Genomic DNA, 26,312 nt, shown 5'->3' on the forward strand with positions numbered 1-26,312 from the left:
CTTTCAATCAGTGTATCTACTCCTCTTTTTCATTATAACAATATCATTCATTCTTTGTACTGCTTAGGTATAGGATCAGCAACAATACTCAGGTAGGCTGTGGTGGTTAAACTATGCCACGTTGGTAGTAAGGGGACCAAAGTGTGCTAAGAAAATATTCCCCACACCATTAAAACACTATTAGCCTGAACAGTTGATACAAAAAAATGATGGATTCATGCTTTCATGTTGTTTAAATACCAAATTCTGACTACTAATTCAGCTAGCTACTTCATGGTTATGTTAGGTCTCATTTAGATAGAAGCTGTTTGGTACTGCAGCTGTGTCATTTTCAAGCAAGTCGCATAATCAGACCTTCACAGCTGCATTAAATATCTACAACAGAACATCTATGCATGAGCAGTTTTCATTTGGAGCCATGGATCTTTGCAGCCTTCCTTCCTGACATGGAGGTTTAATACTACACTGCACACAGAAATGGAGGTCTTGTGAATGCATGCATTGTGGGAGGTGCAGCCTTTCTTTCCCTCTTTCTTTTAAATGGGTAATATCAGGGGTAGAGAGGTCAGTTCCTACCCTCAGGCCATAATCTGAGTCGAGGAACCTTCAGAAAATTCCCTCATAGCTGCTGTGTTTGTGCTCTTGTTGATGCAGTGGAAGATGGTGTGGTACAAAGTGCTGTAAATAAACACAGCAACGCTCCGCAGCGTTGATTCCATTTCCTTTGTTGATTTACTAACCTTTTCATTGTCCAGGAAAGGTTGACTGACCAGTGCTGATTTAAAATGAAGCACACAACATTTTCAGTCTAGTCCCAGTTTCCTGCTTCACTGTGAAGTTGCAAGAATTTTTAACTAAAGCTGCATGTTGAACAAAATAACTCCCAGGCAAAGTGCAAGCTCGGCAGGTGATTTTATCTCGTGTCCCAGCTCAGGGAGCTCATTTCATGCAGTTTTTAGCTGAATTATCTTTTACAGCGCTGACAAATTATTCCACTGGGTTCGATAACGTCAAAAACTGAGGAATGTCGTGTTTGAGAGGAAGGATTTCCCTTGTACCGGGTAGATATTGTGAGTAGAGGCTTAATTTTAATCTTGTTGTGATTGATGTGCAGCTGGAAAAAAAACAAGTCAGGAAAAGATCCCAGTGCTGCATTCAGAAACACACATTCACAACATGAGCACAGTGCAGCAGAACACAGAGCCTCCTCTCTCATGCCCTGCTTAGCAAATTGATGGCTGAGGGAGGAAACTATGCAAGTTGAGACTGTAGAAGCTGCAGGGTTGACAGTTTGGTCCCACAACATGAGAGGCTGAACAAAAACTCCCAGGCAAAAACTGCAGTATCATGGTTCTGTTGAAGGTCTGCAGGATGCGTATGGTGCTTTTCTTCTACATGGTTCCACAGTATAGACCAGGGATCATCATCTCTGGATCTCGAGGGTGAGTGTCTTGCAGGTTTTAGATGTTTCTCTGCTGCAACACACCTGGTTCACATGAAATGGTTATCCAACAGCTTGTTGTCAAGTTCTGCACAAGCCTCTCAATGACCTGTTATTTCAGTCAAGTGTGTTGCAGCAGGGAAACACTGAAAACCTGCAGGACACTGGTTCAAGAAATCTGGAGTTGGTGATCTCTGGTATAGAGGAATACTGAGTGATTATTGTACCCTTTGACTTTGTGACTGGTTTTAATTCAGAGGAGTCTGAAAATCTGCTGCAAGAGATCATAACAACTGAGTTGTGTGAACCTGCTCTCATCGTAAAGAGCACAGCTCGCGAATCTGCCAATCCTGGTGTTTTCTGGCAAATGCCGATCGGGCTGTGAGCACAGGCCCCACTTGTGGACATTGGGCCCTCATACCACCCTCATGAAATGTTTCTGACAGTTTGAGCAGAAACATGGACATTAGTGGCCTAATGAAGGTCATTTTTTAGGGCTCTGGCAGTGCTCCTTCTGTTCCTCCTTGCACAAAGGAGCAGAAAATGGTCCTGCTGCCGGTTTATGTCCTTATATGGCCCCCTCCATGTCTCCAGGTATACTGGTCTGTCTCCTGTTATCTCCTCCAAGCTTTTGAAGCTGTGCTGGGAGAAACAACAAACCTTCTGGCCACAGCACACATTGACGTGCCATCCTGCAAGAGCTGCACTACCTGAGCAACTGCATAGTGTTGACATAACAGTGTAGAGGTTGTGGGTTCAATTTCCACAAAGGGTATTATAGTTTTGCCAATTTCCCTCTGAAAATGAATAAAGTACCAAGCTATTCTAAAATTATATATATGATTTAAGACAGTTATACTCACTAGAAAATATACTTTGCTCATATAAGCTAATTCCATGGTCATATTTTTTTTTGTCATTTCTGACACAAAAAGTGTGCCACAGTGGTTAAAATCAAATGTACCCGTTCTATATATTTTGGCCAGCAGATGGTTATGTGTGCACATGAAGCCTCAAGAAATTAACCTGTTGTTACACAAATTTGCTGGAAAGCTTCAGTGCTTCTTGCTGTTATACAATAGCCATTCTATGCTATCACCTGCAATGGTAAATCAAAATAAAGTGAGCCATGTCATTCTGTTTAATACCATATAATAGCAAAACATTATAAGAACATCACTGAACATGCAACTGGTTAAGATCTGAACTGTTAAGCAACAATAATATTATGTTTTCTCTCTGCATTTGGGGTACTCCAGCTTCATGTCACAGTCCAAGAACATACATGTTAGGTTAACTAGTAGTTCTGAGTTCACCCTAGGAGTGTGTGAATAGTGTTTTGTTCTGTTTGTTTCTCTATTGGCCCTGTAATGGACTCTGACTCTGAACTGCTGGTATAGAAAATAGATGAATGGATCTTCCTGTTGTCGCCCTGAAGTGCAAAGCAAAACTTTTACTTGATTGTTATTGGGCTTGCATCGGGACCAGAGTAACAAATATCGTTCCACCTCATGTTTTTAATGTGTGTGAAATGAAAGAAAAAAATCATTAAATCCAACAGCCACTGAAAACAGTTTGTGGCTTCATATTGTGCTTATGACTTCTTTTTTAAATAACAGATTCTGTGACTTTACTTACTTAAAGCATTGATTTAATTCTCTCCTCTGAGGTGATGCAGGTTAATGAGCCAGAAACCTTCAGGTAGTTCAAAAAGAAAGCAAACATCCCAAGTATGCATGCTGTGAATTGGGCACAGCTGTGGTCCAGAGGGACTGCTCATTTTCTCACTGACACCTGGAGCTCCAGGTGAATTCAGTTCAGCTGATGAGCAGGTAGTCCAGTGGCTGGCAGGGCTCCAGCACTCCAGTCACAATACTGCCAGAAGGTATGAAAAGTGACTTCCCTTCTTATTTATTTGGTTTATCTTTCTCTGTTAAAGTTGTAAAGAATCTGATTCATTGAAGATGTGGCGCGTACACTGGTGCAAAAACAGATACGCATCTAATATCTGAGACGTAGAGCAGTAAATGTTTGACCTGTTTGCCTGGGAAATACACTGTCATCTTTAATTTATTGCTCCTTTAGTTGTTACCTTGGCAACAACTTCTCTGACTTGGATCAGAGTGAAAAAGATGTTTTAATCAGAGGTGAACTATCACATTTACATCAAAGATCTGGTTCCAAGCAAGTTTCTGACATTTACTCATTAGTTTATTTGCTATCGGATGCTATCCCCAGCAATCCAACCTTTAGACTTTGTTCCCTTCTGATTGGTTAAGACAGCTGCGGCTGGCTGAGAAACTTGAGAGGGGATTATTTCAGTGCTGCTGCCGGGAGCGTCTCTGAGCCTGGCTTACAAACGCCTTTGAGGTGTCTTTGGACCAAATTTCCCACCAAACAGAAATGTACACGCTGTAGCTTTGAAGTGGGCGTATTTAACTTTGTCACCAGGGTTATATTGAAAGACTTTCTCCTGCAAACTAAGCCAGATGTATCACTCCTACTCCCAATTATTAACTGGTTATCGACAACTCTCCATTTTTGCTACTTAAGCTGGAGGAGCAGTGCTGCTGATGCTGCAGCGACATAGATTCATTCCTCCATCCTGCCCTCTGCCACTTCACTAAGCCGCTCCCACTGACCCATATAGGGGTGTTTAGATCACAAAGCCTTGTGGGGCATCAGCATGTGATAATCAGCTGAAAACACTTAAAGGCTTAATGATGCTGCCTTTTTTTTTCTTGTATTTTTTGCATTCATGTGATTCTGCAGTGTTTGCACGTCAGTCACGTGCAGAGCCTTTGAGCCCTTTTGTGCATCTGTGAAAACATGATGGGATTGTGTTTGCGAGAGGCAGACGGTGAAGTAAATAAAATGTTTGCAATTATTTAAGTGGGCATTTTCATCCTGCAGTACTTCTAAGTGGCCCATCATGTCACCTAAGATATAATTTTCTGTTATCCAACAGATCCAGTGTAATCCGAGATTACATGCGGGAGATAAGCAATAGATGGATATACAAGATTAGGTAGTGACACCTGGGGACCTGCCAGTACATAAAGCTGCTTAATGAGCCTTTTTCTTTTCTGTTAACAAATTTGCAAAGTGTAGTACAAGCAGGTTAAAATACTTTTTTATGGTTGTGGTCTTTTGCAGTTGTGAGACATTAACATTAAATGGCAACTAAATTGTGCAAACCATTAATAGTGAAAGGGGGGGGGGCAAAAATGAATGGATAAATGGTTAAAATATTAATTGCTGAAATGGTGAAATTAAATGGATAAATCATCCTTTTTTATAGAACAGGGAGATTGGAAATAAAGGGCATTACTGGTGTTAGTCTGTATTCTCAACATCCATATTCATTAATTTTTTTCCTCAAGAATACAAGAAAATTCCATGTGCTTAAATGGTTAATTGAGGGCACTTTTAAATGCAAGTGGCCATGAATGGGCATGAACAGGGTGGGTTTTAACTGTTTTAGGAAAAAGTTTCTTGGCATTTTCCAGAGTTCCTGCATGTGAGAGAGCAGACGACTGCATTAGACACATTTATCCAGTGTGTTTCCAGGTACTGGTTCCAGAATAGTGTCAGGATAAGCCCCCGTCAGACCCCAGAATGTGTTCTAGAGAATTCCTTGGAAATAAAAGTGCATGTTAAAAACATTTGCATCCTGCAATTATTGATATTTTAGTCAATATTCCTGTTACATGCTATATAGATATCAACAGTTCTTCACAATTTCTTACTAGCCTAGGCAGTGATTACTGTCCAACAGAAATGACTAATGAGCAGTAAACATCTGAAATGAGGTGGCTACAACAGTCCAGTTCCTCCTAGTTTAGATGAGTGGGTGATCAGTACTGCTTGATCCCTAAGAGATAAACTAACATGTAACGCAAGAGGCGAAAGTTGGTTTGAGCCTTAATGTGCTTCCTATTTGCATCTCCAAAGGCGATCCCCAAGGCACAATGCTGCCCCCCTATGTTTTACATTATTCCCAATCTCTTTGGGTCCAGGTACGTTTTGAGCTTTTTTACACCTTCTGCTACCCCTATTCCAAAAAAGCTGTGACAATGTAAGATGTAAGCTGAAAACGAATCTCCTTAAACCCATATTTATTGCCAAAAAGTTTGGGTTTAAAATAAAAAAAGATAAAATAAGTAATAAAATCACTAAAAACACAAAGTCAACCATAGGGATATAAACATGTAACTGAAATTAACACTATCAGTGTTTACTTTGAGTGAGTTCATTGTTCCGGGGGGTGATGGTCTTGGGATAAAAACTGTTAGTCTGGAGGTGCTAGCCTTTAGTGCTCTGTAGCGCCTCCCAGATGGCAGAGGGGAGAACAGATGGTGGCACGAATACGTTGCATCTGCCAGGATGCACTTTGCTCTGCACAGGCAGCTAGTTTGAAAGGTGTTGTCCAGGAAGTTTAGGGGGAGACCAACTATTTTCTCCACAGTCCTTATGCCTCTTTGAAGGCTTTTCCAGTCTCTTTCTGTACAGTTAGTGTACCAGGCTGTTAGACAATGTCACTACACTTTTGATGGCGCTGAGCAGCTCTGGACTGAGGTTGTTCTTTCTTAGCGTCAGTAGACAGTAGAGCTGCTGTTGGGCTTTTTTTTTTGTTTTTTTTTAATCCGGTTGCTGGTGTTCACTGTCTTGCTGAGGTCCTCACCGATGTAGGTCCCCAAGAATTTATAGTGGGGTACCCTTCCCACTTCCTCCCCCATGATGCTAACTGGAGTATGAGCAGTGTGGTGTCGCCTGAAATCAGCAATGAGCTCTTTGGTTTTCTTGATGAGACTGAGATTACTGTCCTTGCACCAGCCTGTCAACCTGTCTATTTCCAGTCTGTACGGAGTTTAATCATTGTTTACATTCACCCCCACCATATTTTATTATTGTTCATGGGTGTGTAGGATAGCAGTCAGAGGTGTGGACTGAGCACACATCCTTGTGGTGCACCTCTACTGAGGGTCAAAGTGGGGAAGAGGTGTGTGCCAAGTCTGACAGTTTGTTTTATTATTAGTTTCTCCAAACAAATATAGCAGATATTGACCCTGATACATTTTAGCATTTCATGAGAAATATTAGTTAATTTTGAATCTGATGGCAGCAACACATCTGTAAAAAGTAGTTCTAGGGTGATGTTCAGCATGGTGTAGCATCCCCTCTTCTAACATCTGTCTGTAAACATCTGGGAAGTGAGGAGATCAGTTGCTGGAGTTTTGGGAGAGGAATGTTGTCCCTATTTGGTCTGATGCAGGATTCTAGCTGCTCGACAGTCCTGGGCCTTCGTTGTTAGATTTTAGGTCTCATGATGCTCCAGATGTTGTGTACTGGTGAAAGATCTGGACTGCAGGCAGGCCAGTTCAGCAGCCGGACTCTTCTCCTGTGAAGCCATGCTGTTGTGATGGATGCAGGATGTGGTTCAGCAATGTCTTGCTGAAATCTGCAAGACCTTCCCTGAAAGAGACGTTGTCTGGATGGGAGCAGATGTTGTTCTAAAACCTCCATGAACTTTTCAGCATTGATGGAGCATCACAGATGTGGAAGCTGCCCACGCCATAGGTACTAATGCAACTGTCCACTAACAACAAGGTGGATGCTCACTGTCCTTTTTAGTGTGCAGGAAATGGTGTCCATGGTTTCCAACAGGAATTTCAGATATTGATCCACAAAACAGTTTTCCACTTTGTCTCAAACCATTTTAAATGAGCTTTGGTCAGTAGAAGACGGCAATCTGGATCATGTTCACATATGGCTTCTTCTTTGTATGATAGAGCTTTAACCTGCATTTGTGAATTTTATGGTGAACTATGTTCAGTGGAATTGTTCCTGAGCCCATACAGTGATTTCCAGTAGAGCAGGGATCACCAGCTCCGGACTGCTTGGGTCAGTTTCCTGCAGGTTTTTAGATGTTTCCCTGCTGCAACACACCTGATTCAAATTAAATGGTTCAACGGTTTTTTCTAATGACCCATTAGTTAGAGTTCCAGTGATTCCTGCAGCAGAGAATCATGCCTGTTTTTAAATCCAGTGCCATCTGAAGGCCCAAATATCTTTGCGATTTTACAGTGACGAACATTTTTCTGAAATTTTTCTATAATTTCTAGATCCATTTTGTCTGATATTGGTGACCCTCTGCCTATTTTCACACCTGAGACTCTGCCTCTAAAATGCTCCTTTTATACCAGTCAAGTTACTGAGCTGTTGCCAGTTAACCTCATTAGTTGTCAAATGCTCTTCCAGATGGTTTTGATTTGTACCAGTTACTTTTCCATATTTTGTTGCCACTGCTTTATCTTGTTCGAAATGTGTTGCTACCATCAAATTCAAGATGGCTCATATTTCCCATTAAATGATAAAATGTCTGTTTTAATACCTAATATGATGTTCTATTGGGAATAAGATATGTTTGAGATTTGCAAATCATTGTATTATGATTTTATTCAGTTGTTACACACCGTCCAAACTTTTCTGGAAGTGGGATTGTACCTGTATTTCTTACAACAGACTTTAATAAGTCTGTGGCATGTCTCCAAAGCTAAGTAGCTTTGGATTAAAGTTTGTTTTGTTTTTTGTTTTTTTTTTTTAGCTTGTCCAACGTCATAGCAAGCCAAATGATAGTCTGGTTGCTGTGTTGTGTCAAACAAATTTGTTTTGCCAAGGGGAGGTTTATGAAAAAAAGGCTCCTTTAATCTGATTCATTTATTTACTGTCATTTGTTTGCTTTGATAAGAGTCAGAGTCATTGGAAGTTCATTATCACTATTCTTTAATGTTAAAATTGTATGAAATAGAAAGAAACGAATACCATATTTTAAAGCCAAGGACCTCCTGAATCATGCAACCAGTCCATCTTTAATGGCCTGGTGTGTGGGTTGAAAAAACAGACTTCTCATGGGGACTTCATTGGGTTAAACTACAGGTGTCTTCTTCTACATAAGATCTCTTAAATAATATACAGTTTTGTTACTGCTGTAGTAAATGAGTTTGAATCAAGCCTCTTGAAGCCCGGTTCTGTTTCATTCTGGCTTATCTTAGCATTTGGTAGCTTTAACGTTGTCTTCTCTGAAGGTCATAGTTCTGTTTTGGGTTACTGAAAAGCTGAAATATTGCAGATTTTTATTTTTCTTCAAGTGCTTTTAATCTTTTTTACTCTGCTGTTTATGTAGATGAAGAAAAATTGAACTGTAGAAGCAAATGGCTCCTTCAGTACCAGCTACATGTGCAAATCTTGTGCCCTGAAGCTTCCTTATAATTGGAGCACTCTTTGAGCTGATGTGCAGAGAGATTGGAGGTTGGAAAAACCCTCTGTCCTGATTGTTTTACTTGCTAATGTCGACGCCTGCATATAATTCTGAATGACCTTAGTTTTTGTGTGGTTTATAAGCACAATGGTTGTCTGCATTGGATGCAGTTTTTGACCCAGTCTGGATTTGTACAGCTTCACTCACAGCTGTTGACAGTTAGGGTTTAATAATGAAATGTAGATATAAGGTTGTGCAGTTTTTCCTGCACCCTCCAACGCTTAAAGAAAATCGGAAAATTTCCTGCAATCTGATTGAGAAAGTTCTTTTGTGTTACAGAAGTAATGTTTGGGTTTGTGCTTATTTTTGCACCTGCAGGGCTCCACAGCTCATATGCCGGTCATGGGGCGCAGATAGATCCAGAGCTGAGGGCGGCCTTGTCTCCAGACTGCCACATGACGCCTGTTTTTGATGAACGCTCATTTCAAAGCCCACTGTACCACAGCCCCACCCATGATCCCCAGGGCTCCCTCTACAGGACTAATGCAGGTACTGCACCTGTACAACATCCCCTTTGCAAATGTATCGTAAACTCAAGGTATTGACTCATTACATTTGGACATTTTATGTTACAAATGTCTTCTAGCATCTGTTTTTTCATCCTTTTAATAACATTAAATGTGTCTAAAATCAGTTGCTATCTTGGTAGAGAATAAAATTAGCAGAGGTTTTGGCAGCTGCCTTTCACATCTAATGACTGTGTATATTCCATTTCATGGGTTTGGTTACCATCAGAGAATTACATTATTTTTCACAGCAGTGTCCCCCCTCAGGACCGCTTGTCCCCAGGTCAAGGCTGTGTTCAGTTTTGCATCTCCTCTGAAGATTATTTCTGAAAAAACGGGCAGAGGGACTGTTATCATTAACCCTCCCCGAGGTCAGCATTTAATTAGGCTGAAAGCTTTCATGTTCGTTGCAGCTTCCTAATTGAAGTCTTTGCAGAATGATTTAAAGCTCTGCAGAGGTTGATATTGGAGGAGTAGGGAGTTAAGATTTGTTTAGTTGTGATTTAAACTTAATTTTTGGGGGGCTATTTTGTAGATTGATGCAGGAAAAAGCCATCTTCCTCTGATCCCCCAGCCTCCCCTCTCCAGCATAATCTCATGTTGCATCTACAGGTATGGGGACCCTCCCTCGGGCCACAAGCCATTGCGGAACGCTGCCATACCAAAGAAGCAGCTATGGGCTGAGCTCTGCAGCTGTGTACATTGACCCCATCAGGGTGTCTGAGCCCGTCTACTCTCACAGGCACTCTGCACTGGTGGACCGTGTCATCACCCGAACCCCATCAATCGAGAGCATCCATAAGGACCCAAGGTACTAGCAGACAGCACTCATGCTTGCATGCAGCACTTACTCCAAGCATGTTGGAGAACTTACCAGTTTGGTTTAAGCAGTGTGTTTTGTTTGGCTCTGCTGCTGCCACACCATCTGCTGCAACACTTTGTGTTCTTCTGACTAAAAACAGTCTAAATGACTTTGCCCGTATATTTGGGTTTGTTGTGCTGCTGCACAATAAAGATGGCATCACTTGTTAGTGATGGTGGTGGTGAACAGGAATGAAAATATCTTATGTTTCCTCTAAAGATGCACTGTAAGAAGATGTATGATGACTGTGTGGGAGTTCCAGTAATATGGTTGGTTTTTATTAGTTAATAAAAAATGATCATCTTTACAAATTTATTGCAAAAAATAAAGTAGTGCTTAAAACATAGTTTTGCTGAGTCTGTGTGAATTGTTGCCTCAGTTTCCTTTTCTTAGCTGGTGTGATCTTCTGCTGCTGTAGCCTATAGATAGATATACTTCATTAGGTTGGACGTGTTGTGTGTTCAGAGATGCTGTTCTGCAGACTTTGGTTGGAACCAGTGCTTATTTGACTTCCTGTTGTCTTTCTATCATCTCCAACCAGTCGGCCCATTCTCCTCTGACTTCTAACATTAACAAGACATTCTGGTCCAGACAACTGCTGCTCACTGGATATTTTCTCTTCTTCAGACCGTTCTCTGTAAACCCTAGAGATGGTTGTGTGAAAACCCCAGTAAATACTCAGAGCAGCAACCATCCCATGTTCAAAGTGACTTAAATCTCCTTTCTTCCTCATTTTGATGCTCAGTTTGAACTTCAAGTTGTCTCGACCATGTCTACACGTCTAAATGCATTTGAGCTGCTACTGTGTGACAGGACACGTGCTTGTCCTGTTTCAAGTCTAAATGTCTTTCTGATTATTACTATGCATGTAGATACTCTAATAGCGATAACTTTTTGACATGTTGTGCAGCTCTAATCTGGAATATTAATGACTGAGTCTTGAACTGATAAGCATAAAATCTAATATCACTCTTGAAATCCCAAGAATTGGTCTCCTCAGTTCTCAAACATCCCATCTGTTATAAACTATAGACTGTATGTAAGAGATCAAACTCTTAATACAGTTTATACAGAAAAACTGCTGAAAAGCAGCTTAAATTCAGTTTTTATTGCAGCTACTTCACGGGTATTAGGTCTCTTTGAGATCAAAGTTGTTTGGTATTGCAGCTGTGTCATTTTCAAGCTAGTCGCATAATCAAACCTTCACAGCTGCATTAAATATCTACAACAGAACATCTATGCATGACCAGCTTTCATTTGGAGCCGTGGATTTTTGCAGCCTGCCTCTATACTGCACAGACCCGGCGGTGTTGTGAATGCATATATTGCGGGAGGTGCAGCCTTTCTTTGCCCTTCTATAAATATGGAGAATTTTTCATTCTGGTTGGAAAACCAAAGAAAGGTAGTATTATTTGTGGGAATATTTCTTTTTACCAAGATCTTTTTATACATCTAAAGCCTTTCAATAAATCAAAGCAGATGCCATAAATACAGCGGAAACCATCCTCTCTTTCTCCTCAGGGAGTTTGCATGGCGAGACCCAGAGCTGCCAGAAGTCATCCACATGCTGCAGCATCACTTCCCCTCCGTCCAAGCCAACGCCGCCGCCTACCTGCAGCACCTGTGCTATGGAGACAACAGGGTCAAGGTGGAGGTAAGGTGACAGGACCCGCTGAGCAGCTGTCTGGATAAAAATAACAAGACGAAACGTCACAGTTGTGACTCACTCTTCAGGGGGAGAGAAGCTGCTGGTTTTGTTCCATCAAACATGACAATACTATGTTAGATATATATTTTTTCCCTCATATTGAAACAGCAGCAAATGCCTTGCTGTTCTCTCAACATCGTCTCCCTTTGCATCCCTGCTCTGAGAGAAATCTCAGCTTTTTCAGGGTTTGAAAAATGACTTTTCTCTGAGGTGCAGGCAGCCAGACTCTGAGCTAAAGCACCATCTGCTCCAACAAAACTTAAGCTCACAATGATGCCAAGTGTGGCGGCATTAAAACACACAGTGAAATGCTGCACACTCTTTTTCCTCTGCTTTCCCTGCTACAACTAGCACCAACACAACGACACAGCTTCACGCAAGAGCCATTTTAGTGGTTTGGTTTGTGTTCTTATGAGCTTTTAATAAGCCTTTGGAAGCAGCCTGGATGCATTCCTGCTTGTTTAGCCAAAAGTGATCGTGTTGAGTGGTGGTTTAAATAAGAAAACAAACAGGAGAGTTCGCTGATCTCCTGAGACAACTTTTATTTTGAGTTTTCTGGGCTTCCATATCCCATGGTTTTATCAGCAATTTATTGTCTAAAATCTGTGTAACTTCTTTTAATAGCTTTTTTTTTTTTTTGTATAGCATCTCAAATTGGGTGAGACCCTTAATAAGCTGTAAAAGTTTGGCTTTGAGTTTCAGTACAGTTCAAACTCATATTCACCTAAAAACAAACCAGCACATAAACTGAAGGGGGTGAGCTTTAACAACAACCTTACAAACCAAACACTTAGTCAGTTGGCTTTTCTTTTTAGAAAATGTCTTTTAAAGACACAATAAATATCTAAATGGATGGAGTCATTGGTCCTCAATCTGCAGGTGTGTCACTTGGGAGGGATCCAACACCTGGTGGACCTCCTGGACCATAAGGTGGCCGAGGTTCAGAAGAGCGCCTGCGGGGCCTTGAGGAACTTGGTGTACGGCAAGGCCACCGACAACAACAAGGTGGCGCTGAGGAACTGCGGTGGCGTCCCTGCTCTCCTGCGGCTCCTCAGGAAAACGACTGATAATGAAGTTCGTGAGCTGGTCACTGGTACGTTGCTCAGATGTTTTAATGAGATTTAATGCCCTTTTGAATTCCATTTTTAATGTTTAATTATTTATACAGGGGTCAGCAGCAAGTTCATACAATTGCTTGATATTATTCAATAACACCTCATTTGAAAGGTAATAAGCTCTAGTTTTATAAAATGGCCTCTTATAGTATGTGGCTGAAATATAATATGAACATCCCTCCTTTTTTTCTGAGTCGTACTTGCTACTTTGGCTTTCCTCTGATCACACAGTACACAAACTGAGGGTCAGCTTACGTTTTACCCATACAGTACGCTTTCTTTCACTTGACCTGATGAATTACCCGGAAAAACTGAGTTGTCAGGTGTCTTCACTGCAGTGAAATCAGTTTTCTGTTGGATGGTTGAAAGATATTCACACTGGAGCTACCAGCGTCTCTTTTAGGGACCGTCAACAAATGGCTTCTGTAAAACAGAAATTCTCATAAAGGAAGTAAAACAATATTTTTAATAAACTGTCCATATGACCCAGAGTTCCAAAAGAAAATTGTAAATCTGAAGTAAACAGAGACAGATAACATGTATTTGTTTTTTACAGGATGCCAAATCTTTTTGATTGCTTCAAATTTTAATTGGAAAAAAACTCAAAACACCTCTGAATTGAGGGCTTCTGATTTTGTTTACCTCTTGTCATATTTTATATGAAAATGTCAAATTAAAATAATCAATAATTGCTATTGGAAGCCTATTTTCTTCAATAGCTTGTAAACCATGTAACCCAGTCACTTCAAACAACAAATGAATTGAAGCAGATGACCATCCAAACAAGACACCAGTCTTCCTGGATGAAGATATTTAGCAGGTCTGCACTTTCTTTCATTTTATTGAGCAAGACTTCACCAAAATAGATCACTGTGAAACAGATATTTTTGTCTTTGCCTTTGTTTTAATTTTCTTGTAGAAACAGGAGACAGCCTTGCACTCATGATAGATGCATAGATGCAGATGCAGATTTCTTTTTCCAACTGACTCAACTTCTAATGCTGGTAGTTGAAAGCTAAAGTACAGCTGGATTCTTTTTAAAAAAAAAAACTCCTCATACAGTATATCAGTCCAGGGAGCACACAGATGTCCTCTCCATGCCTGGGTCTTATTTTTTTCCACCGTTTCCTTTTTATTACGATTTGAAATTAATTTAAATTCCAATGAAAACATTTGGTTCTGCTTTTCCACTTTGCCCTTGTTGATCACCTGCTTTTTTTGCATTGTCCTTTTCCTTTCCTGTATTTCCTGTAGATCCTTTTTTCATTCCTGGATGTTTTTTGTTTTTAATAGGGCTGTCAAAAAAACACAGTAACTAATTCATTTAATTAATTGTGTTAATATTTTTAATGCAATTAATGCTATCACAGCATAAGAAGCCCATTACATCCGTCATTTCTCTGTTATGACGGCGGTTATGGAGATGTCTAAAGATGAACCTGCTGACTAAATGGATGGATTTGAGAATAAAAAGAACATTGCTAGAACAAGACATGGGCGTCGACCCCATGGAGAATGATGATGTTTTAACACCCACACTTAGCATTGAGAGGACTCCACACCAGCACCTTTTTTTTGTTTGTTTGTGCACAAGGCAGAAAAAGAAGAAAAACAAACGTGGCTGGTCTAGTGGCTCCCTGGATTTCACCTCCTCTCCGTTTCTGGTTGTTCGGTGAATCATGACGGCTGTCCATGATCAGCTGACCAGCTTTTTTGTTGCTACCGTCTTTCTTGTAGCATTTGCTTATCGTTCAGATAAGAAGTTCATGGTTCATACCAGCCTGTATTTACCCCAAAATATTGTTTTTGTCTGGACCTTCTCAAACACAGTAGCTGACAGGTGGTAGAAAGAAATTATACTTCGGCAATGCAGGGGCGGCTCTAGAAAAATTTGAAAGGGGGCCAGGCAGGAGCCACTGGCCAGGAAAGGGGGGCACAAATGAGACCTTTTTGTTTTTAGCCAGATCATCAGTTTTATCAGAGTTTCTTCATCAATATCTGCTGTTTAACTTCAGTTGTCTACATTTGGTGGTTTTATGACAGATATTGTCACCATGTCATGATGTGATGATGGTTAGATCATGCTGTATGAATTCTGCATTTATTATCTTTTTATTTATTTTTCCTTTTGGGTATGGTGACCTTGGGTGTTTGAAAGGCGCCAAGAAATAAAATTTATTATTATTATTATTATTATTATTATTATTATTATTATTATTATTATTATTATTATTATTATTATATATGAGTTACACTTTTCTTTGGAGGCTCTGGATCATATGGACAGTTTATCAAAAATATTGTTTTACGGAAAGCCGGCCATTTGTTGATGGTCGCTGATAGCCCCAATCTGAATATTGGTCGAATATCCAACCTAAGACTGATTTCACTGCGGTGGCGTCTTCAGTATGTTTCGTGTCTGCTCGCTCTGCTGCATGTCCGCCTTCCTGCTGTTTACATGGACAACCTGGTCATGCCCAACATCTTTCGAAAGGCCACGATTGCCTATACTTAAGTGATCACGGAAATTTTTAGGCCAAAATGAAGAGTTGCACATGCTCCTTTGTTAGTTAAGCAGGGAGCGCTTGTTGTGTATCTCCAGCTGTCCTGGGATGTAAACACCACATAAAACTGTGGGAACATTGTTTTTTTTTGGCCAAAAATGCAAAAAGTACAAACACTGGGTTCACAGAAAGGACAGCAAATTTTATTTTATGTAGGAGTTTGCAGACAGACATCCGTAAGGACTATAGTGGGAGAATACATAACTTGGAATATTTTTGTAGGAAACCATTGTAGATATTTCTTAATGCTAGACTCTTCTGGGGAAAATGTAGTACAGTAGATCATGGAATAGACCCATAATGTGACGTCATGACCACCAAACAGGTAGAAAGTCTCGTTAGCTAAATTGCTAGCCATAGAATTTCTTTTACTAATTTTGTTTTGGTTTCCTTGAATTCTGTAAAACAAATTACTTTGCTCATATGCTGAGAATCTGAGCTGAATGCAGCAATGTATAGCATGCCTATATTGACAAAAGTGTTATGGGAGAAGTTTTAGAGTTTATCACAAATAACAAACTGGTGACCGGATCGACGGCGATCTGGTAGTAATGAAAAGGTTAAGCAGTAAACAATATATAATAGGAGGGTGGGTTCATTTATTTGGTGAAAAAGTACAAATTTATAGTTCTATATATACATATCTAGATCCATAGATAAGAGAAATGGACCATTTATACTGTCGTAGAATTTTGTTTAAAAATTTTCCTACTGTGTAGTTTCCACAGCTGCTTTTACCTTTAATGGAAACCATTTCTTTGAACATCTGCAGCCACAGTTCTGCATCCTTTCAGTTCATCACTGTCTTTTAGCCATCATACACCCAGTTGTTAGAATTTCTGAATTTTGGACAAAGCTTCTTCAACACTATTGACTCATGTTGTTTGGTCATTAATACGGCAGGTTGTCTGAGTCTTGCTTTTAACTTTGTCAAATGTCTGTAATTATACCTAATTACAGCTGAAAAAAAATTTACCAAATGAACAGAATGCACTCTGACTAATTTTTATGTAAATTTATCCACTTCCCAGCAGACAGGTTTAGGTGTATCCGCTAAAGTTTTTATTGTTCTGACTTTTTGTTCAAGTAGTGTATTAGGAAACCCCGGTCCCAAAGTGATTGATTCTGCAAAATATCACCATTTATCTTCCATTCTCACAAACCATATGCATCCTTTCTGAACTGATGACACCATAGCCCCACCTCTCCTTTAACTTGCATGTGCATACCTCACCAACAGCTACAACAATGGTGGATCAAAGTGTTGTCAGAGCATGGTGTGGCTTTTACAGCAAAATCTGTTTGCCACCATCTTGTTTTTCTACATCACAGAAGTTTATGAGCATTCTCTGTTATCTTCCCTTTCTGGTGCATTTCTGTGGTAGTCTTACAGCATCTCTAGCTTAGAACATGTACTACAGCATTTTAAATGGTTTTGTGTGGACATGCACACTTCTGGAAAGAGCTGTCTTTGTTGAAAGGTTTTTAAACCAGAATCTGTTTTCTCTGTGTGGGTGTAGCCTGAGCTTCTTTAGAGGGCCACATCTTTCCTAACTTCTTTTTTTTGTTTTGTTTTGTTTTTGCAGAGGTTATTTGCACTGTTTCATAATGATATTTGATGTAAGAATAATTGGTGAAACTGCATTTCCATGAGGGGCCTGTAAAGACAGAAAATACAGTTTGATTGAAAACTGACTAGACTCCATAATCAGAAAATGTTAACCTTGAAAAACATTTACATCTTTATTTAATTTATAGTTATTTTAATGATGGATCTGTGTATGCATCTTTCTTGAAAAACCCAGTTGATATCACAATAAGATGTTTTGGTGGATTTTATTGCACTACATAAAAAATCATAAATTTAATAAAGATGGTTACAGTTGTTCCTGAAACTACCTGACTTCAGTGACTGAGACACATTTTGGAGATTAATGGCCCTTTAAGGTGAACATTTGTCATCTTAGATTCTTTTTCTTTTAACTGTAAATTCAGAAAAGAGGCATCTACACTGACAAAAACCAGTCTAATGGCAACATGATGCACTAAAATCTGGCTGTGATGTGTGTGGGCGTTTGCCTGCTAGTGATGTCTGTTGGCCAGCCGACCGGCTCTCTGGCTGAGCGTCAGTCTGAGTCGCCGTCTGACTGGCTGGCAGTGCATTAATCCATGTATCGGCTCTGCTGTGGGAGGTGAGAGCGGCAGCGGCTTAAACATTCAGCACACGGTGTTGACAGAGCAGATCTCGGCACAGTCGTTAGGACAGATGCTAAGATAATGTGCTTTGGAAACAGGATGGTGTTGACAGCTCTGCAGCCTCTACACACATACTGTTCAACGTGAAGCTGCTAGAGTCAGAGCTGGAAAAATGCTTCGCAAAGCTGCTGTATGGCTGTGCAGATTCTTTGTGCAAAATTATAAACATTCATGTTCATCTGTCAATACAGAAGCATGATCACAATTTTGTTTTAATCTCAACTGAAGTCATAACTTTTTAGAGCCTCTTTTACAGCAATTACAGCTGCAGGTCTCCTAGTATGTCTGCTTGGATTTTTGCCCATTTTACACAACAAAACTGCTCCACCTCCTTCAGATTGGATAAGATCTGATGTTCAGAAGTCTTTTTATATCCTGACTGGATTGAGGTCTTGGTTTTGGGCTGCACTGGTTTTGACTCAGCCGTTCCAACACATTTGTTTGCCCTTAAACCACTTGTGTTGCTGAAGGTCAGGACCGAAACGGATTTTCTTCAGGAATTTCCTGGATTTAGCTCCATTCGTCATTTGCTCACTTCTGACCAGTTTCCCAGTCCCTGCAGATGAAAAAAGATCCACACAGCATGACGCTGCCACTACCATGCATCACTGTGGGATTGGAGCTCTTAACAAGAGGTTTGTGCCTTGAGGCTAAGCTCTGTGCAGTAGTGTATCGGAGAAATTTTTAATGGGGTGGCCAAGGTAAGATAGGAGGTGGTGTGTGGTTAATCAATAGATATTGTTGTCAGCATCATTGTAAACATTTGTTAGAATCTGTGTGAAATAACATGGATTCTTAGGTGTCTGGACACCCTTGGATAATAGTTTTGTACCATTCCTAATGTCACAAATCATTGTTTACAGATGTTTAAAGAATATTAAAAAGGCTATGAACTTTGAGAAGGAGCTATGGTATGGTACAGTCCCATCTTGCAGAGGAAAAAGGTTTAAATTGCAGAATGAATGCACAGAAAGTTCAGGGATCAACTCATGCAGCTGTTGTAGCTGGTGAAATCTATTGGCTGTGTTCGGCTTGGTTTTGAATCAGGTGAGTGGGAGCAGGGAAACAACTAAAACCTGCAGGATAGCAGCACATCGAGGACCGGAGTTTGAGAGACTCTGGACTAGAGGCAACTTTCTCTAAACTTTGATGGTCTGATGATAAAAACACTCAAACAAAAATGTTTTACTTTTTGGTATATGGAAATAACCTTCAGTAGACAAACATTTTCAGGTGCAGTGAAGATGTCTGATTTTCTGTGCTCAGGTGTGCTGTGGAACCTCTCCTCCTGTGACGCAGTGAAGATGACCATCATCCGCGATGCCCTAACAACACTGACCAACACGGTGGTCATCCCCCACTCTGGCTGGAGCAGTGTTTCTCATCGTGATGAGCACAAAGTCAAGTTCCAGTCCTCACTGCTGCTGCGCAACACCACCGGTTGCCTGAGGTGGGCAACAAATCAAACGCACCCCTTGTTGAATGTTGGCTTTTAGGGTCTAAATCAGGGATTTTAACTTATCAACCTTAATAAGCACTTTCTCATCCCTGTTCCTTATCAAGTTCACACATTTCCTGCGTGGTTGAAACTGTCCTGAAAACCTGCTGAGTTACCAGGCATGCTATTTGCTCATTACATTGATTCTCTTGTAATATATGGATGACTTTTTTGGTTTATTGTCCACGATGCACTTTGCTTTCTGTGCATTTTATTATAATGATTCTATAAAACTGCAGTTTAAAATCACCAACATCAATAAGGATCTCTATAACTGAGATTTTACACAGCACTAATTTTATTTTATTGCCTGCAAGTTTCACAGTGAAGCAGTTTTAGCTCATTTATATGATGCAACTTGAGGACTTATCTTAAGTTTTTACATGAAGCACACAGAAATTTTGTGGATTTCTTCAGAAACAAATGGTCGGACAGTGAGGAGAAAACATTTCCTGGTGTTTGTCTGCAGCTGACAAGAAAACACTTCAACTTTAGCCGCTCAGAGCTGCATGCAAACTAATGCACAGAAGCCTCAAGCATTTCCCTTCTCCCCTCGCTGACATGAAGCTGTAGATTGATGGTATAGAAATGCATTGTGGGAATAATGTGCTGTTGTGCAGTCTCCTCACGCGATATCCTATTGGAGGATCAGCTGCCTCCTTTTACTGTATCCGGGCAGGTTTTAAGCCACCCTGTGGGGGAATCCACACACTGCACATCCGCGTGAAGGAATGTGTGTGTGTTTGTTTGCATGTAAGGAACCTGAGCTCAGCGGGGGAGGAGGCGAGGAGTCAGCTGCGCTGCTGTGAAGGTCTGGTCGACTCGCTGCTGCACGTCCTCAAAGCCTGCGTCAACACCTCCGACTATGACAGCAAGGTGCTGCACAAACGCACTCAACCACAAATGTGTTTTTCATGTTTTGTCTCCCTGGGAGAGCTGTTCTAAATGAGCCTGACCCTAAAACAGCTGGAACTGCACTCTGAACCAGAAAATGCTCCAGATAACCATAAAGGGACCTGCTGAGATGGAGGGAGAAGCTTAAATGTGGGATTTATCAACAATAGATGCAAAATAATAACTAGGAGGACATGATTGTTTTAAAGCAGAAGTAAGTCAACATGTGGAAATGAGGAGTTTTTATGGTCGTACAGACATCAGCACAACAAATCTCAAGACATTTTTTTATATAATATGGCTGGTAGGTTCCTAAAGTTACCAGAAATGACCAAGACAGAATCTCCAAGACAAAAACTTTTTTTAAGAAAATAAACCAGATAAGTGCAACTGAATACATTTAATCATACATATTACTTCTAAATAGATTTTTTTGTTTTTTTATGAGGGCCAAACATTTTCTAAATATCCTCTTCCAGCAAAAAACAAAGTAACTTGCTAACCAGCCTTGTTTTTAAACTGTCAAACCACCAATACATTTGTTTTTTTTTTTTTGTTTTACACGTCTCTTCATTTTTATTTTTCTCCCCATTCAGCTGCACTTTGTTCAGCCCAGTGGTGTATCCAGGAAGTTTTCTATGGGGTGGCCAGTCAGCAAATGGCACTAACAGTGTCCCGCTAAAGCTCAATGAATTTTCAGTTTTTTTCTTTTCCATCTCCAAGAGAACATAATATAAATTAAGGTTTTTAGGTTCAGGGCAAATTCAATGCAACACAGCCAGGACATACCATATAAATTTCAGATTAAAACAGATTAAAGCCTCTCAGAGGAGCAGTTTGGAAGATCAGAACTTTCTTTTAGCACCACAGTCAGGTTTAAACTTTCCTGTTATCAAAATTAGTCATGTAAACTACACTTAAGTTTTCTTCTCACACCACATTTTCCCCCACTTTGTTAGTATTGATGTTCTCAACTGATAAAAAAAAATGGTCTGACTGGAAAATGCTTCACTCAGATTGTGGAGAACAGTGTCTGCACCCTGAGGAACCTTTCATATCGGCTGGAGGTGGAGATGCCCTCCTCCCGTCTCCTTGGCAACCAGGAGCTGGACACCCTGCTGGGCTTTTCCTCACCGGCCAAAGAACTAGACTACCTCTGCTGGGGGAAGAGGAGGCACAGCAGGAAGAGGAGTGGCTGGCCTGAGGGCAAGGTAAAATCACAGAGGGAAGGGGTCCCCAAAGAGCTGCTGATGTCCAGGTTTGATGTCCAACAGCAGTCTAGCATCCAAATATATAATATTTATAATTATAGCTTTCATTTATTTATTTCAAATAAAAGCCTTAGTATCTCAAATAAATTTACAAACCATCATGAAAGCTCATGTCAAAGAAAAAGGAAACTAAATTAGCATGAATTAGCATTGACAGATTAGCCATCCCACCCAGATGGTGGCCCAGGGGCTCAGTGTGAGTACCTTTGGTTTTATCTCTGTTAACTGTTAATCATGTAGACAAGCCAATCAAAGGAAGATCTAAAAGAGGGGGAAGTCTCAACAAGGATAAAAACAAGGTAACACACAGTGTATTACCACAGCAAGAAGAGCAGCACAGGAATCTAAGATTATCAGAAATGAGCAAAATACACCATGAAAATCTACTAAATGAGTAACATGATGCAAGATTACTGAAGATAAGTATTAAAGTGCCCAACACAATGCTCAGGGAAACATGTTTCACGTGTAGTTTTGCACATTTGAAATGTATGTGAAATGCATATTTTGCACTCGGGAGACATGAATTTATGTGCAATCCCCTATAGGCACATGTGAAAACTATGGACTTGCACTTGAAACCCATGTGGTTTTGTATGGTCACATTTTAAGATGTGACCATTCAAATCTGATTCCACATGTAATCCCATAGGTTCCACATGTGGTTTCACATGTTTTTACCATGGGAATCTTTCAAAACCATGTTTCTTATGTACAAAATACTTGTTTCACAAGCGCTCCACAGATGTGCTTTAACATGTGCAAACACAGTTGTTGTTTTTGTTGTAGGGGAAATGACAGCATAAAGTCAGGAGATGAGACAAAATGGGACACAACGGTCTGATGCAAAATGACTGAAATTAGGCCACAAATTCATGTAAAACATAACAAAAAAGGAGGTGATACAAAGGATGCAAATAACTTCAGGGGCACAAAAAGATCCTACCAAAGTTTTGGTAGGCCAAGAATAAAAGGCAAAATGATAAAAAAAATAAAACGAGTCAACAACTCAAGATTTGCAAAATAATTAGTATTAACACAAAATTACCTTAAAGACTCACATAAAGGTGGCTTATACATATGACACAACTTAAAGGCAGAAGTTGCAAACATGAAACTAAATTTTCTTTTGTAATACACAAAACCAAGATGCAACACAGCCAACGCTGAGGGGAAAAATTAACCCAAAAAGATATAGAATGATCAAAATGAGACACGAGGACAGACGATGAGCAGAAGGACTCCCAAGGGGTGAAATGTACAAACTGTACATGTGCAAATGTGCTCATGTGTGTCGTAACAGTTCCTCATCCCGTTAGAAGAGTTGCTGTCACTGTTTGGAGCCTTTATTGAGTCTGATTTGTTCAGTGTGGTCTGATTTGTTTAGTGTGTGGTCTAACAGTCCTCATGTTCTGCTCGCTGATGTTTTGCTGCAGTGGGATGGCGTTGGGCCCAACCCGGGTTTCTCTCAGTCTCTGAGAGGAGCAGAGCTGCTGTGGCACCCGATGGTGGTGAAGCCATACCTCAACCTGCTGGCTGAAAGCTCCAACCCCGCCACGCTGGAGGGCGCCGCCGGCTCCCTGCAGAACCTCTCTGCTGGAAACTGGAAGGTAAGACTCCTCTGAGCAGAGGGAAAAGGATGAAGTCTTTTTTTTTTTTTTTTTTAAAGATGAAAATCAAATGTGTTGATGATAACCGGATCGTTTTCAGCTTTAAAAAAGCCTAAATTTAGAGGCAAATTTAAATATAAAGAAATATTTACAGTTAAATTAGCAAAAATCTCTTTGATGAAGAATTAAATTAAAGTAAAAGACTTGACAAATGAGTCAGGTAAGAAACTGGATGAAGAGCTGTGAATGCTTGTTTGTGTGTGCATGTGCAGTTCTCGGCCTACATCCGAGCAGCGGTGCGTAAGGAGAAAGGTTTGCCCATCCTGGTGGAGCTGCTGAGGATGGACAACGACCGGGTCGTCTGCTCCGTCGCCACTGCCCTCCGAAACATGGCACTTGATGGCCGCAACAAGGAGCTGATAGGTGGAAACACACACACACACACACACACGCTGTTAAACATGGCTCTGTCTGAAATTGTAAAAGCATTATCACACACACAATCCATTTAATCGGACTGTGGTACGTCGCCCCCTGGTGGTAAAATAATGCAACACACTAGTTTAATCCTTTTTCTGAACAAAGTATGTCTCAGAGGTGACTTTATAAGTTCATCATTGATAAAAGGACACAGCTGAATGAAGGATGAGCTGTGGGAAAACATAAATCATTAAAGTTAAGGAAAAGAAGAGCGCTGCCAGAATATCTTCCTGCACAGGGATAATTCTCCCTAGGAGTGAGTGGTGGTTTGTCTCTGCGTTGGCCCTGCAATAAACTGCCGACCTGTCCAGGGTGTACCTGTCTCACCTGCTAATTGATGGAATAGGCTCCAGCTTTCTCGTGACCCTGAATTAGAAAATCCGGTAAAAAAAATTAATAAATATTACCTACCGTTTGTGTCGTGACACAAAACACAAAACATTTTTATTAAGAGTCATGTTTAAGCTCTGTGAGTTAGAGTAACATGGGAATTAAATGTCGCTAATCAAATCAAGTTTTTAATTAAATATATGTTAAAAATAAAGCCCTACACGTTAATTTTCTCATCCATGTTGGATCTGATAGCAGTGTTTCATAACGGATTTCTACTTGTAAATCAGGAGATAAAAATTTACATTACCTAGAGAATGGTTCCCATGGCAACTTAACTTATGCAGCTGTGTCGGTTTATTATCTAAATTGAATTTAATTATTGAAATATTAGAAATATTTTTTTAATAAACCTTTTAAATAAATAAAATTTGATCACTAGTTGGACCTCAAAGACAACAGTTAAATTATTAAATTTGATTTATTCAAGGTAAATTAAACCCTCCCAGTTATCTTACAGCTTCAGACTTGAAATATTTGTGCATAATTATCTCCAAATGTTGTTTCATTCTAGTTTTGATGTTTATTTTACCATGGTTTAGATGAAAGAGGGCTTTTTTTTTAAACTTTAAATCTAAATCGCTCTGAGCGAGTTATGAGTTACCATGCAGCAAATTCAGCACAGCCAGCTGTTTTTTTTTCTCTCTGTGGAAATGACTTCAAGCTGATTAGAGACCAAATCTGAGTAGAATACATTTTGATTTAACATTCTCATGATTAATATAGGCTTAACTTTGGATTCTTAACTCATTTGTAAAACATCACAAGCTGCAAATCCACCACGCAGTTCTGCTCACAAGCGACTTTTTATAAGTTATTATTTAAATAAGTTTTTGTGAAGATGTCATTGGGATTGAATTTGGAGGCAATGTGATTGTCTAAATTTGCTGATGTTCAAGATAAACATTTATGCAGCAACAGGAAGAGATTCACTGAAGGGATTTTTTTTTTTCTTCAGATTTAATCCCAAACTCAGGACACAAACTAGTTGTTTAGCATCAGTTACCATGGTGATCAACGTTGACTTCTGGCTCAACAGAGCTCAAAAGTCTTTAATCTTGCATTTTAATTGACTCCTTTGCAGCACATTCTTTCTTTTAACTTTGCATCTCTAATAAAAGGCTGTAATTATTTTTAAAATAAAGAATAAATGAAGATCTTAGAATCATTAACTTTTAGAAAAGTTGTGAATTTAAGCAAACGTTGTGTGTGCTTTTGCAGGAAAGTACGCCATGCGGGATCTAGTGAACCGGCTGCCCGGCAGCAGTCCCACGGTGCTGTCAGACGACACGGTGGCGTCGGTCTGCTGCACGCTGCACGAGGTCACTAGTCGCAACATGGAGAACGCCAAAGCTTTAGCTGACAGCGGAGGCATCGAGAAGCTGGTGGACATCAGTAAAGGACGAGGGAAAGGGTATGAAACCTGCCTTGTAGCTTGCTAAGAGGCTGCAGACTCGCTGCTTGGTGTTAGATGTGTGTGTCCTGTGTTATAGGTACTCAATGAAAGTTGTGAAGGCGGCAGCTCAGGTGTTGAACACACTGTGGCAGTACAGAGAGCTGAGGGGCCTGTACAAGCAGGTCAGTATAAACACACCTGGATTAAAATCCTAGCTGTTTTCTTTCTCCCTTTTCTGGGGAAAAACATCATGAACTGAATTTTCACCTCAAAACTTCCTTTTATTACAGCACACTTATATTTTCCCACAATTTGAACAGGATGGATGGAACTACACCCACTTCGTCACCCCCGTCTCCAATCTGGAGCGAGATCGCTACCGCTCCCAGCCGACCCTGCCAACCAGCCCGCTGCAGATGTCCCCTGTCATCCAATCAGGTGTGAAACAAGTTCCACATGTTCAGAACAACCCTTTTTCTTTCCCTTTAGTCCTAACTGGTTTAAGAGTTTCCTGTCTTGTTTTAATCTCCAGGCGGCAGTGCAACATCCTCACCTGCGATGCTCGGGATAAGACGACACAGCTCAAACTATCAGAGGGCCCAGTCATCTATGCAACTTAACACATATTATGGAGACAGTTTACAGAAACGGCAGTACACAGGTTTGTATTGTGGTGTGCCTCTGGGATCTGTACACAGGCCCCTGCTATTTTCAAATCGCTAACAACACAATCTTTGTTGAATTTTCATTAGGGTCAGAGAAGAAAACCCCATATTTTATTGGGACGTATTCCTCCCAGTCAGGAGAGGATCTACGAAGATCACAGGTATGAGAAAGTTGAAAATAAGTTTTGCTAAATCGCTATAATTAAAAGTAAATAGATCATTAGCATGCAAATTATCATGGCTAAGAATCATGAAGCGGTTCATTAATTGTTTCCTTTTAAAAGCTAATTCAAGATATTTGTACGAAGAATATTTAATGAATATTTAATGAAATA

At 40.3% G+C, this 26,312-nt stretch overlaps 1 protein-coding gene across 4 annotated transcripts in view; it reads left to right on the plus strand.

The window, feature by feature from the left end:
- Positions 1 to 26,312, plus strand: part of LOC121635757 (plakophilin-4-like) — a 58,678-nt gene that overhangs the window by 29,086 nt on the left and 3,280 nt on the right. For 3 of the 4 annotated variants that reach the window (XM_041979072.1, XM_041979074.1, XM_041979073.1), the window contains exons 8-21: positions 9,081 to 9,251; positions 9,881 to 10,079; positions 11,652 to 11,784; positions 12,718 to 12,931; positions 19,040 to 19,223; positions 20,030 to 20,147; positions 21,182 to 21,376; positions 22,873 to 23,046; positions 23,319 to 23,469; positions 25,138 to 25,330; positions 25,410 to 25,494; positions 25,603 to 25,750; positions 25,845 to 25,973; positions 26,065 to 26,138. In XM_041979072.1, the coding sequence (XP_041835006.1) occupies positions 9,081 to 9,251; positions 9,881 to 10,079; positions 11,652 to 11,784; positions 12,718 to 12,931; positions 19,040 to 19,223; positions 20,030 to 20,147; positions 21,182 to 21,376; positions 22,873 to 23,046; positions 23,319 to 23,469; positions 25,138 to 25,330; positions 25,410 to 25,494; positions 25,603 to 25,750; positions 25,845 to 25,973; positions 26,065 to 26,138 (2,168 nt within the window). The remainder of the gene's footprint in view (positions 1 to 9,080; positions 9,252 to 9,880; positions 10,080 to 11,651; positions 11,785 to 12,717; positions 12,932 to 19,039; positions 19,224 to 20,029; positions 20,148 to 21,181; positions 21,377 to 22,872; positions 23,047 to 23,318; positions 23,470 to 25,137; positions 25,331 to 25,409; positions 25,495 to 25,602; positions 25,751 to 25,844; positions 25,974 to 26,064; positions 26,139 to 26,312) is intronic. The other variant, XM_041979075.1, reaches the window with a different exon arrangement.

Source organism: Melanotaenia boesemani, chromosome 24, assembly GCF_017639745.1.
Source record: "Melanotaenia boesemani isolate fMelBoe1 chromosome 24, fMelBoe1.pri, whole genome shotgun sequence".
Classification (NCBI taxonomy): domain Eukaryota; kingdom Metazoa; phylum Chordata; class Actinopteri; order Atheriniformes; family Melanotaeniidae; genus Melanotaenia; species Melanotaenia boesemani.